The sequence below is a fragment of the Micropterus dolomieu genome, linkage group LG06, assembly GCF_021292245.1.
Source record: "Micropterus dolomieu isolate WLL.071019.BEF.003 ecotype Adirondacks linkage group LG06, ASM2129224v1, whole genome shotgun sequence".
NCBI lineage: Eukaryota > Metazoa > Chordata > Actinopteri > Centrarchiformes > Centrarchidae > Micropterus > Micropterus dolomieu.
Window position 1 is genome coordinate 30,447,050 of NC_060155.1, and position 13,479 is coordinate 30,460,528.

Consider the following 13,479-nt stretch of genomic DNA (forward strand, 5'->3'; position numbering starts at 1 on the left):
TGAGACACCAACACGCCTGAGACACCAACACATCACAGACACCAACACGCCTGAGACACCAACACATCACAGACACCAACACATCACAGACACCAACACGCCTGAGACACCAACACGCCTGAGACACCAACACGCCTGAGACACCAACACCCCTCAGACACCAACACGCCTCAGACACCAACACGCCTCAGACACCAACACATCACAGACACCAACACGCCTGAGACACCAACACGCCTCAGACACCAACACATCACAGACACCAACACGCCTCAGACACAAACACGCCTCAGAGACAAACACGCCTCAGACACCAACACGCCTCAGACACCAACACATCACAGACACCAACACGCCTGAGACACCAACACATCACAGACACCAACACGCCTCAGACACCAACACATCACAGACACAAACACGCCTCAGACACCAACACGCCAGAGACAGCAACACGTCACAGACAGCAACACGCCTCAGACACCAACACGCCTGAGACACCAACACGCCTCAGACACCAACACGTCACAGACACCAACACGCCTGAGACACCAACACGCCTGAGACACCAACACACCTGAGACACCAACACGCCTCAGACACCAACACGCCTCAGACACCAACACGTCTGAGACACCAACACATCACAGACACCAACACGCCTCAGACACCAACACGTCTCAGACACCAACACATCACAGACACCAACACGCCAGAGACACCAACACGCCACAGACACCAACACGCCTCAGACACCAACACGCCTCAGACACCAACACGCCTGAGACACCAACACATCACAGACACCAACACGCCTGAGACACCAACACGTCTCAGACACCAACACGCCTGAGACACCAACACGCCTCAGACACCAACACGCCTCAGACACCAACACATCACAGACACCAACACGCCTCAGACACCAACACGCCTCAGACACCAACACGCCTCAGACACCAACACGCCTGAGACACCAACACGCTCACAGACACCAACACGCCTAGACACCAAACCAGACAGCAACACGCCTCAGACACCAACACATCACAGACACCAACACGCCTCAGACACCAACACGCCTCAGACACCAACACGCCTGAGACACCAACACGCCTCAGACACCAACACGCCTCAGACACCAACACATCACAGACACCAACACGCCTCAGACACCAACACGCCTGAGACACCAACACGCCTCAGACACCAACACGCCTCAGACACCAACACATCACAGACACCAACACGCCTCAGACACCAACACGCCTGAGACACCAACACGCCTCAGACACCAACATGCCTGAGACACCAACACGCCTGAGACACCAACACATCACAGACACCAACACGCCTGAGACATCGGCAACTGGCCAATAAATTGATTTCACGATTAATTTGAATTTAACGTTCAAAGGTGTCCTTCACAAAATACATCAACAGAAACGATAAACAGATGAATCAATAATGAAACTGCCTGCGGGACGTACCACTCCCCCGACCACCAGCACGGTCATCGACGCCCGGGAGGTGACGGAGACCAGACCTGTCGCTATGGAAACCACCATCTCCTCCTTAAAGCTGGATCTTTCCTGCAGAGAGAAACGATGGTGATGTGTTTTCATTGTGTGAATGTTTTAAACAAGGTTTCTAGCACGGTACAAACCTGCAGTCGTGGGTCGGAGCTGCTCAGTGCTCGCTTGGCCTTGGTGGCGCCGATGAAGCGGGTGACGAGGGCGGTCCAGCCCAGAGAAAACTGGAAGTTGATGTTTTCACGGAAATCTGCACAGAGGGCGGCAAGGCCGAGGTCATAGGTCAACTCGAAGGATGAGGAGGGAGCAGAGAGCTGCTCCTGGACGGACAGAGACAGCAGAGGACGGACGCTATCTGAGGACAGAGGAGACACAGAGCCGTCACGCTGCCTTTTCATGACGATGAAACGTGTAAACAAAGGGAGACGTTGTACCGATCATCTGTCTCTGTGCGTCTCTGACGTCTCTGAGGACGCTGACAGAGCAGCGATGCGCCAAACAGCCGACCATCCTCTCATCCACGTGCTGCAGCAGCTTCTGAAGAGGACAAACAGAGACGTCTTTATCAGCTTTATGTCTGACTTCAGAAGATTTATATCAAACTAACAAAAACCAGTGCTGGACAGTAGCTAAGTACATTTACTCAAGTACTGAAGTACAAATATATTTCTACACATCTCAGAGGAAGATTTTGTACTTTTTACTTCACTACATTTATCTGACTGCTTTAGTTACTTTACAAAGTAAGATTTATACACACAAAACAAATAAACAAAAAAAAACAATTTTTATAAATTAAACTATTTAACAGTAACTAATAAAAGTACAGCTGAAACCACCAGTTGATTGACAGAAATTTAGATTAGCTTAAATTCTTCCATTTTAGGTTTGAGTTTTACTTCAATTTTAGCTAAAGATCTTTAATTTTAGCTTCGATTTTTTTTGCTGAAATTACTCAAGTTTAGCTTTGATTTTTACTTCAATTTTAACTTAAATTTTAGCTTAAATTCTTCAATTTTAGCTTTGATTTTTACTTAAATTCTTCAATTTTAGCTTCAATATTTACTTCAATTTTAACTTAAATTTTAGCTTCAATTCTTGAATTTTAGCTTTGATTTTTACTTCAATTTTAACTCAAATTTTAGCTTCAATTCTTCAATTTTAGCTTTGATTTTTACTTAAATTCTTCAATTTTAACTTAAATTACTCAATTTTAGCTTTGATTTTTACTTCAGTTTTAACTTCAATTTTAGCTTCAATTCTTCAGTTTTAGCTTTGATTTTTACTTCAGTTTTAGCTTCAATTCTTACATTTTAGCTTCAATATTTACTTAAATTTTAACTTAAATTCTTACATTTTAGCATCAGTTTTAGCTTAATTTTTCTACTTTAATTCTAGCTCAAATTCTTAAATTTTAACTTCAATTCCAGCTTTAATTCTACAGCTGAAACCATTAGTTGATTGACCGAAATTTAATTGGCAACTATTTTGATAATAATTTTTAAATTGTTTGTCAAGTCAGCAACCCGTGATAAACATAACCATACTAATAGTACTTTTGAAAATTTAGTATTTTTAAAAGCAGATACTTTTGTACTTTGACTTGTTAGAAATTTAAATTTTAGATGAGGGTACTTTTACTCAAGTAAAGGATTTGTGTACTTGTATCCTTGTATGATGAAGATGGCTATTTTCTTTTGTCTTTTCAAGTTCAAGTTTATTTATCAGTGATTCTTGAGATCTGGGACAAAACATGTCCACCAGATAAAACAGTTTTTGGGTAAAACATTTACATAATATTATTCATAAATTTAACCAGAAAACTAACAGGACAATTTTATTTCATATTGTTTTATATATTTTTTTATTATAAATTATATAATATGTGACAAGTGCCTGTAAAAATCCTTGTCTGGAAGCAGGTGTCATTACATTACAATAGCTTAAAAAGAATTAAAAGTAATGCAAAATTAAACATTATACTTACTATTTGTTAGTAGTTCAGTAAATATTTTAATAGGTATCAAAAGTTACAATCCGAAATAGATTTTAATGTACTTTTTAGAAGATTCAACTTGTGTCCTAGATTTTTGTCAACACTGTCAGACATTTTTTAAAATAAAATTGAAGGCTGCTAAAACTCTTTGTCACTTCCTTGTTCTTTCTAATGCTATGAGACCACTCCAGCTCCGGTAAGTTGTTGCATGTCACAACCGTAGTGTGTCAACACCATAATTAATGTAATGCAAGATTTGTATCATATTTTCTGCCATAAATTCTTAATCTATGTAGATTATAGAGGTCACAAGCAACTAATGATAAACAAGATGGCTCCTGTGATGAGCACACGTGTTTTGACGGGAAATATGCTATTTTGTCAACTCCGTCAGGATTTGTGTCTGACGGTGTTGACAAATGCCAGTGAAGTGCATTATTCTTCATTTTAGTATATATTTACTTCCTGAACATTTGATATTACTGTAATTCAGTTTTATGTGTTGAATTTCAAGCTATTGCCACAAAATAGCTTTCTGTTTTGAATTGAATCTCATTTTCAAAGCCTCTCAAGTACTCAATATGTCATAAGGTGTTGCTTATGCTTATCCATCAGAAAAGTACACAAAAGTTGTGATATTTTACAATAAAAATAAATAATAAATTGGGATTTAATTTACACCTTTATTTAATTGACAAAAGTACAAAGAAAAGATTTTCAATAGTTTTACTGATCAATGTAACTGTAAATTGTAAATATAAACAAAGTTTAGTGAAATAAATGTTGGGCCAGAGGCTTGTTTACCTTTGTGTTACCTCACCTTTCCTCGAATAACAACTAATCGTTTGGGAAGTGAAGATACTAATTGTGCCAGTTTTATAATTGATACAAAAACTTCAGCTGCTCAACAGTTTGTGGTCGTTACTGTCTGATTCTCCTCTTAGTGATGCGCCATATATTTTCTATAGGAGACAGATCTGAACTGGCGGCAGGCCTTTAAAAAACACAATCTGTGTGTACGAAGCCACGTTGTTGTAGCCACTTTATTCATAGGCTTTTTGGAAAATATCCCAACGTTTCTGGAGATGAGGTTTGTAGTTTGTGTATAAGCCGCATATATTTGAAGAGGTTGGACTTTACAGTGGGGTTATGTTCGTGGACTATTGTCTAGTCCTTGTACTCCTTTGAGATGTTAATCCAAAAAAAGATTGGTTATATTATGTATTTTCTTCGTATCTTATAATGTTACAATATTTGTAAGAGTTTAATGATAATTTTGAATGAAATATTTTTCTGTTTCTTACAAGTTTGTCACCACCGTCAGTTTTGTGTCAACACCGTCAGATGGAGTTTATGTTGTTTTTAAAAAAAAGATGATATATTTTGTTCCATCAAGAATATTTTTCTATGACATTGTTGCATTTTCAAAGTGAATTTGTAATTTGAACACTTCTAAGTATCTCTGTTCATATTGGAGATTAAATGTTATATTGGTTAATACATAGAACTTAAACCGTAATTATTAAACAATGACAAATCTAACTTTTAAAAGGAGATACGATTCATTTAAAAACATGTGTATACAATGAAGAGAACCAAGAAACAGTTAAGAGTAAAAATATCTGTGATAAGGTCATTCAAAATAATGTATTTGACGTTTCTATGTTTCTGATGGTGTTGACAAAAATCTAGTTCTGATCCCGCAAACATGTCATTTGACAAAAATGTAAAACTGGGAGGTTGTTCTAAAACATGAGCAAAGCCTCATTTAACAAAGATGTATACATGTTTTTTAGAAAATGATCAAGTGTTGTTTTGTCCCTGATCTCAAGGGTCACTGTTATATAGCACATTTAAAAACAACCCTGGGTGACAAAGAGCTTTCCACTTTTGTAACATACTGAAACTAATAAACATAATATTTAGTTAATAATGTAAACTGTAAGAAAACACACACACGGTCACTTGTCAGTCAAAACATAGACTTAATTATCTGTCCCCCCCAAAACAATGTCCCATGTCTGAACTATACTTTCACAGTACTTTTCTGCAGATCCTGCTCTCAGTCCCTATCAAGCTCCACCAATCAGAGGGTTAGGACAGCCTGTCTGAGAGGCAAAGAATCAAAACACACCCTGCATGTTTGTGCTGTAAACTGGATTGGAAGTAAAGCAGCTTACTGTGTCGTCAGTTCCTCTGAAGCAACATTTAGATCGAGTGTGACTGTGTGTGTGAGAGATAAGCTTTAGGCAGGTGTGTCCAGGTACAGTGAGGTCACAGAGTCAAAGAGAGTTTAAAGGAACTGCGCTACATTTAGAGAAAGCCTCTCTGTCGGACAGAGCTACTCACGCAGGTTCCTACCACCTCCGGTCTTTGTGCTAAGCTAGGCTAAACGTGCCGGACTGAAACGGAAGCGTTAACTTTGAACCTTGTAGCAGAGGTTGACTGTATGTACCAGTGACAGTAGTGTTGCTGCAGCACTCACAGTTTTGTAGAGCTCCAGAGTTTCTTTTGTCGGGTTGAAATCGGCTCTGAACTCGTCCACCAGAATAGGAAGAGAATGGATCTGATCGGACAGCGCCGCCGCCACCTGACGACGAACCATCCACACAACAACATGAACACCAGAGACACACTCCTGCTGGACCCTAACTGTGGCTATAAAGAACATTTTACACTGGTGTTTAGTGATAGATCTGCGAGAAAAGCTGGTTGATGTACATAATATATAATGAATACGCTGTAAAAGCTAAACGTCTTTCGGCTGATGTGTGTGAACATGATTTCTGCACCTTGGCAGCGACCTCATCCGCCAGAGTCTTGATCGTCTCTCTGACGTTGTTGGTCAGACGGTTAATTTGTCCCCGAACAAAGTCCAGCCGGTCCCTCTGGTCCTCACGCTCCTCCAGGCAGCAGATCCTGTCAAAGGTCAAAGTCAGAGACTCTCTGTGACTCTAGAGAAACGACTCTGTGGACATTAGTTGCTCCTTTTGTTAAAGAGGAAGTGCGTGAGTTTGAGTTCCTGACTTCCTGTCGGCGGAGGCGATGTTGATGGCGTCCATCAGACCTTTGATGGCCTCGGTTATCTGCCACGCTCTCACTGTGTGCTGTTCAAACTTCGTCTTCACTGCAGACTGAGAGATGAACTCCTGCAGGGTCAAAGGTCACCAGGGGTCACATGTCTCAGGCTCAGTTTAATCATCAGTGTTTCTGCCCAACTGAAATACTGCGTATACATAGTATACACACTGAGTTTTGTGGTACCTCAAACGTCCTCTCAAACATCTGGAACTCTCTCAGTCTCTCATGGAAACCTTCAGCCAGAGCGCCACCTACAGGAAGACACAGGTCTGAGTCAGCAGGTACCTCCTACTCATTTTGACACCAAAATGTGCAAATAGGGCCCAGATTTAAAAATACCTGAATTATCCATGAAATTCAATTTTAGCTTTGATTTTTACTTCAATTTTAACGTAAATTCTCCAAATTTAGCTTTAATTTTAGGTCAATTTTACACATTTAAAGAAAGAAATCATTTACATACTTCAATTTTAATTTAGCATAAATTCTTCAATTTCAGCCTTAATTTTACTCAATTTTATCTTAGATTTTTATAAATTTTAGCTTAAATTTTAAAGCTTAAATTCTTCAATTATAGCTTTGATTTTAGCTTAAATTCTGGCTTAAGGTACATGTATACATGTATGCTTGTATGTGCACCTGTATATCACATCCACCTTCGACATGTACATAATAATAACAACAATCCTTTGCACTCTGCTCACTGCACTATTGTCTCAATCTGTCTGTTTAGTTTATTATGTGTTCTCTGTACTGCAGCCTGTGTTTGATTTAATTACTGTATTATTGTGTTATTGTATTATTGTATGAGTAAGCACATTGTGAGCAATGTACACTCCAGAGTCAAATTCCTCGTATGTGTACACATACCTGGCAAATAAAGCTGATTCTGATATTTAGCTTAAATTTCAGATGAATCTTTCAAAATTTGGACTCAATTTTACATTAATTTTGGCTTAAATTCTAGCCTTAATTCTTCCATTTTAGCTTTGATTTTAGCTTAAATTCTTCAATTTTAACTTCAATTTTAACTTAATTTTTATCTTAAATTTTTCAATTTAACTTAAGTGTCTGGTGGGGGTGGTGATGGCGCATAGATAAGATGCCTGCCTTTGGTGTGGGAGACTTGGGTTCAATTCCCACTGTGAGACATCCACCAATGTGTCCCTGAGCAAGACTGAGCGAGCATTTTAAGTCGCTTTGTAATTGTAAGCGTCAGCTAAATGAATAAATGTACATGTAATGTCTGACCAACAAGAGATTTAGGTTTCTAAAATATAAGAGAGAAACAGAGAATCCTGTTGTACACTGCACAAATGACTTAAACAATAACTGACTGAACTGTTGCCAATTCATTTTTGCGTAATTGACTCCTGGTTTCAGCTGTAGAGAACTCTTTAGTGACCGTGTATTCAGAAACACAGACTGGGTGAAAACAATAACGTGCGTGTCAGAAAATATTTATTTCCGCTGAGTGACATCATAACTTTCTGACAATCATAATGACTGTATTATAACTCCATGTTGTCGTATGCCTTGCAAAGGGCAGACCTGCTCTGTGTGAAAAGCACAATGAGATCAATTCTATTATAAAACTTTGTAATTGTAATATACTAATTACACATTTAAAGAAAGAAATTATTTCAGAATAGCCTTATGGTGAAGAACGCGCAGAATAAAGAATAATAATAAAAGCTCAGTGTAAAATTCTCTGGACACTTTGAGAAGTCTGTGTTAAACCTGATAGACACAAACATCAAGAGTCTGTGTAATGAAAGGAGGCTTCTTCTCCTGATGTCCTGGCTCACCTGGCTCACCTGTCTCGGGCATGCCCTGCGCTCGCTGCATCCTGGAGCTCAAAACCTCTTTGGCCGAGACGAAGAAGATTCTCCCGGGAGCCTCGTCCATCCCGACTACCTTCAGCTCCTCAGCCAGGAAACTCACACAGCGGTCCGTGTGCTGCTTCCTCACCTGGACAGCAGAGTGAGGACACAGAGAGGACATCCCAACTTCCTGAACTGCATCCATGTTTCCCTCACATCTCAGTCGTTACGAAGACACGATGAAAGAATGAACAATCGTCAGTTTGACCTCGGCCCGAATGTTTTCTCACATGTGACTGACACCCCCTGAAAATAAATGATCTGCATAACAATGTATGTGATATAAATTAATAAACAAAAAAACCATTTCTAATGAAAGAAGTTGTTTGTTGTTCTTTTGTTTATCAAACCAATTATATATAAATATACACAAGTTTAGTTATTTCACAACAACTATCAAACAATCCAAGGATTTTCTGTTGTCGTGGTGACAAAGCCAGCGTTTGAAAGGACAACTCTTACGTTTGTGCACCAACTTCACAATAAAAGCAGCTGCTGGAAAGTTTGAGTTTAGACTGAGGTTGGGTTGGTCACACACCCACCTCCTCAATGTATTCAGGTTCGCTCACTGAAGCGTCCCATCTGTTGTGAAGGATGAAGATATTCGGTTTGGAGATTCTCTCACTGACTTTGTGGAAGAACAGTTTCTCCTGCAGACAGAAAAATATAATACATGATATAATAAAAGACTTGTATAATAAATATGTCACACACACACTGACTGAAGTCATTGTGATCTATAATCTATGATGTATGAGATCTTCAGGTGTTCCCTCACTGTGTTCATAAGCGTCGACTCAGCGTTTCCCACCAGAACAAAAACGTCAGCGTCCAGACAGAACTTATCGATCCAGCTGTCCAACTCCAGAGTGACATCAGTGCCAGGGCTACAGAGCAGAGGTCAGAGGTTAAAGGTCAGAGGTCGAGGAGCAGAAAATGTCCCACAGTGAGGCACACTGAAGCTGAAATTGAAGCTATAATGAAAGTTAAAAGTGAAGATAAAATTTTAACTGAAGCTAAAATTAAAGTTTAAATTGAATTTGAAGCTAAAATTTAAGTAAAAATTTAAAGTGAAGCAAAAATATTAGGTAAAATTGAAGAATTTAAGATAAAATTGAAGCTAAATTTTAAGAATTAAAGCTAGAACTGAAGAAAAAAATGAAAGCTAAAATTGAAGAGTGGAAGCTAAAATTGAAGCAAAACTATAAGCTAAAGTTGAAAAATAAAGTCAAAGTTAAAATTGAAGAATTGAAGCTAGAAATGAAGGAAAAATTTGAGCTAAAATTGAAGAATTGAAGCTAGAAATGAAGGAAAAATTTGAGCTAAAATTGAAGAATTGAAGCTAGAAATGAAGAATTCTAAAACTAAAGCTAAATTTGAAATTGAAGCAAAAATTGAAGCTAAAATTAAAATAGGATTTGAAGCTAAAATATAAGTTCAAACTGAAGAATTGAAGCTAAAATTTAAGTAATAATTGAAGCTAAAATTAATTAAAAACTGAATCTAAAATTCAAGAATTTAAGCTGGAATTTAAGTAAAAAAATTAAAACTAAAGCTGAAGAATTTAAGATAAAATCAAAGCTAAAATTCAAGAATTTCATCTAAAATTAATGCTAAACTGGAGCTAAAATTTTAAATTTAAGTAAATTTAAAGTGAAGTAAAGCAACTCAGGTTGATTGTCTTGCTCAGGGACATGTTGATGGATGTGTCTCAGTGGGAATTGAACCTGTGTCTTTCACACCAAAGCCATGTTTCTTATCCACTCACGAAAGCTAAAATTGAAAGCAGCTAGTGAGTCAGGGACGAGTGAAGTGAGACAGCCGTCGTCACGGATACAGGCAGTCTCGTGCAGAATCTAAACACAGATGCAGGCCTGACAGCGATCAATAAATCCTGAGCGGTGATGTGAAGTGAACAGCACTAGGCGTCCTAGCGTGTTACCTGTCCATCAGCACCAGGTCGTCTCTCAGCAGAGCGCAGCGGCTTTTAGGCCAGAAGACTTTAACCAGACTGCCAGAGTCCAGAGTCGGATCCATGTGGAGAGCATGAGCCAGTTGGTTCACCGTCTGAGGAGGAGGAAAAATGTGGAGGAGTTATCAGTAGGTCAGCTGATTCAGACATCACCAGAATAAAAACAGTCCGACATCTCAGTAAACCCTCAGATCCGTTTCTAAGTCAGGGTTCACCGACATGTCCGACTGTTCCTTTAAAGGCCGTTTGTCGTACGGTGACGCTCCTCCTCTCATTGGTCGCCTCGGTGGTGAGGTAAGCCTCGTCTCCGTCGGTCCCTTCAACTCTCAGGAAGCAGTTGGTGGTGTGACCGATGCCGCTGGGCAACACTCGGTCTCTCAGCATTGCATTTATCACGGTGCTCTTCCCGTTACTGGTCCTGAATCAGACACATTAACCACCATCAGTTATTGCACAGCAGCTGTCATTTATTAAATTAGTGTTTTATTACGACTTCCTGTGTGAACGGCATTCAAAGGCTGCAGTGAAGCAGATTCTAAAATCTGTAACAATTCAATAACGAGTAACTGCAGCCATTAAATAAATTCACTCAACTCAAAATTGTAAGTAATAAGTGCTTAATTAATTTAAGCCACTGTGAGTGAACCTTGAGGGTGAAATTGAAGTTAAAATTAAAAGTGAAGCTAAAATTTAAGTTTAAATTAAAGTCATAACTGAAATTAAATCTAAAATTCAAGTTAAGATTGAAATTAAACTGACAATTGAAGTTTAGTTGAAGTTAAAACTGAACTTAAATTGAAGCTCAAATTGAAATTAAAGTTACAACTGAAGTTAAGTTGAAGTCTGTACAAAAAAGCTCCAGAAAAAGCCAGTAAGTGAACCTTGAGTCGGGATTATTTTGTTGTTGTAATTTGAAACTATTTACAACACAAAGCATGAACTTCAGAGTTAAATTTTAAAGTTGAATCGGAGAAGCTGCTGTGCTTTCCTCAAGAAACTAAACAATTTCTTGATTCTTTTTACTTTTCAAAACGTCATATTATATTTGTTGAGCTGCTCCTGTTTAATGGACATTGTTTACTGTCTTAGCACTGCGTAGCTTTAGAAACGCTACGGAAGCCCTGAGAGCCAAATGAGAAAAAATATTCTGGTGTCTGTTTTTAATAGTTTTATCTCCTGTGTTTTTACCTGTTTGTTAATAATTCAGGCCACATTTCAGTTTGATTTTACTAAATTTGTTTATTCTCATTTGTTTCTTCTAAGTCTAAAACGTTTTCTCTCCTGTTTTAACTAAAAAAAGGATCAAGAGTTTATTGTTGTAATACTCCTTTCGGCCACAAGAGGCTGTAGTGCACCACTACCCCAGTTCAAACTTGGACTCACAGCATTCATGTTTTATTCCTTCTATTATTATAAACTATTTAGACTTAGAAACAGCAAGTGAGAATATTTCCTAAAGAAATACACAAAGTCAAGTAAGTTAAAAACAAACTGAATTGTGGGCTGAATTATTAAAAACATGTAAATTAGTTTACAGGGAAACTCACTTCCTGATGAGTTATTACATCATCCAGCAGTTATTACATCATCCAGCACGCCCTCAGCTTCTTGCTCATCACATCTCGGCCGTTAATACTCCCAATGTGTTTCAGCCGAAGCAGGAAGCCGCAGCAGTTTGTAAATCAGAGATAAGTTTATCTGACAGTTTGTCTCAGCAGCACGACTCAGCAGAAAAACTGATCTCAGGTCAGCAGACAACAAACTTCTGTGACTTTCCCCTGCTGTTCTTTGACAGTTCAGGTCGTTTGTGCTACTTGCTGTTTTACTGTCTTTCTGACTAGTTCTTATTTTATTCTCAAACTGAAGCGCTCAGTGTGAAACGTGAACCGCTCTGTTTCAGCTTTGATGCTTTCTGTAACTTGTTTCACTGTGACGTGATATTACAGAAAAGTACGACACTAACGTTGTGATATTGATTTACAGTAATATGAACGGATGTTATCGCCGTGTGGATATGAAGCGTGGTTACCGCCTCTCCCATAGCAACCACTTATCACCTGACCACTTCCTGTACTTTTACCTGCCGAAGAACGCCACCTTCATGTGCCTCCTGAGCAGGACTTCTCTGATGGTCGACAGTTTGGTGGCACAACTCTGCATCTCCAGACTCTGCTCCTCGACGGCCACCTGACCCAGCTCGTCACCCCGCCACGCCTCTGACATCACAACAAACAAAATACCATTATCGTGGCTGAAAATCTCCGATGATGATCAAAGTTTCCAGAGTTGCTGTTACAGAAAAATCACAGCTTGATTTCATTAAACTGTTTCTTCTAGATTCTGTTCATGTCATCACACATGTTCTTCTGTCCTTTGTGAAAGAAGTTAAACTGCATGCTGGTTAGAAATTGTGTCCGACTTTCGCCGGCGCTGCAAAACGTCACCATGTCACATGACATTAAAACCTCGCGGGAGCAAGGCGGCTGCAGGCGCCGAGTCCGGCGGCCACAGTTAGTTTCCCCGACTGCACCAAGCTGGAACCACACTGTTGCCTGATCAGTCACTGATCTCACAGTAAACTCACGCAGGTAGACTGTGTCCGACTTGACGGCGCTGTTTTTATTCCCCGCCCCTGCAGTCATCTGTAGCTCATGCTAGACTATCAAGGCGAAAGTCAGCCGCCGGCATCCTGAACGCACCTATAGTCTAATTTGTGTTATGCCCCGCCCATTTCTTGCATTTGTAGCGCCCCCTAGGGGTCGATGTGAATGAAAGGTTTCGGGTGTGTGTCCGGTACAAAGTGGTGGTGATGACTTTGGTCTATCTATGTAGTGAGCCCCCCCTCCCCCCCGACTCATCAACAGCTTTATAGAGAACCCCTCCCCCCCCGACTCATCAACAGCTTTATAGAGAGCCCCCCCCAACTCATCAACAGCTTTATAGAGAGCCCCCCCCCCGACTCATCAACAGCTTTATAGTGAGCCCCTCCCCCCCGACTCATCAACAGCTTTATAG

General features: G+C 39.7%; 1 protein-coding gene across 1 annotated transcript in view; it reads right to left on the reverse strand.

Moving 5' to 3' along the window:
• Positions 1-1,436: 1,436 nt before the first annotated feature.
• Positions 1,437-13,479, reverse strand: part of LOC123971832 (mitofusin-1-like) — a 13,003-nt gene continuing 960 nt past the window's right edge. Inside the window, exons 3-15 of the mRNA XM_046050845.1 lie at positions 12,545-12,680; positions 10,720-10,882; positions 10,435-10,559; positions 9,271-9,379; positions 9,035-9,142; positions 8,427-8,580; positions 6,793-6,860; positions 6,556-6,677; positions 6,321-6,447; positions 6,014-6,118; positions 1,967-2,069; positions 1,667-1,887; positions 1,437-1,592 (exon numbers count right to left, since the gene is read on the reverse strand). Coding sequence (XP_045906801.1) covers positions 1,437-1,592; positions 1,667-1,887; positions 1,967-2,069; positions 6,014-6,118; positions 6,321-6,447; positions 6,556-6,677; positions 6,793-6,860; positions 8,427-8,580; positions 9,035-9,142; positions 9,271-9,379; positions 10,435-10,559; positions 10,720-10,882; positions 12,545-12,680 — 1,697 coding nt within the window. The remainder of the gene's footprint in view (positions 1,593-1,666; positions 1,888-1,966; positions 2,070-6,013; positions 6,119-6,320; positions 6,448-6,555; positions 6,678-6,792; positions 6,861-8,426; positions 8,581-9,034; positions 9,143-9,270; positions 9,380-10,434; positions 10,560-10,719; positions 10,883-12,544; positions 12,681-13,479) is intronic.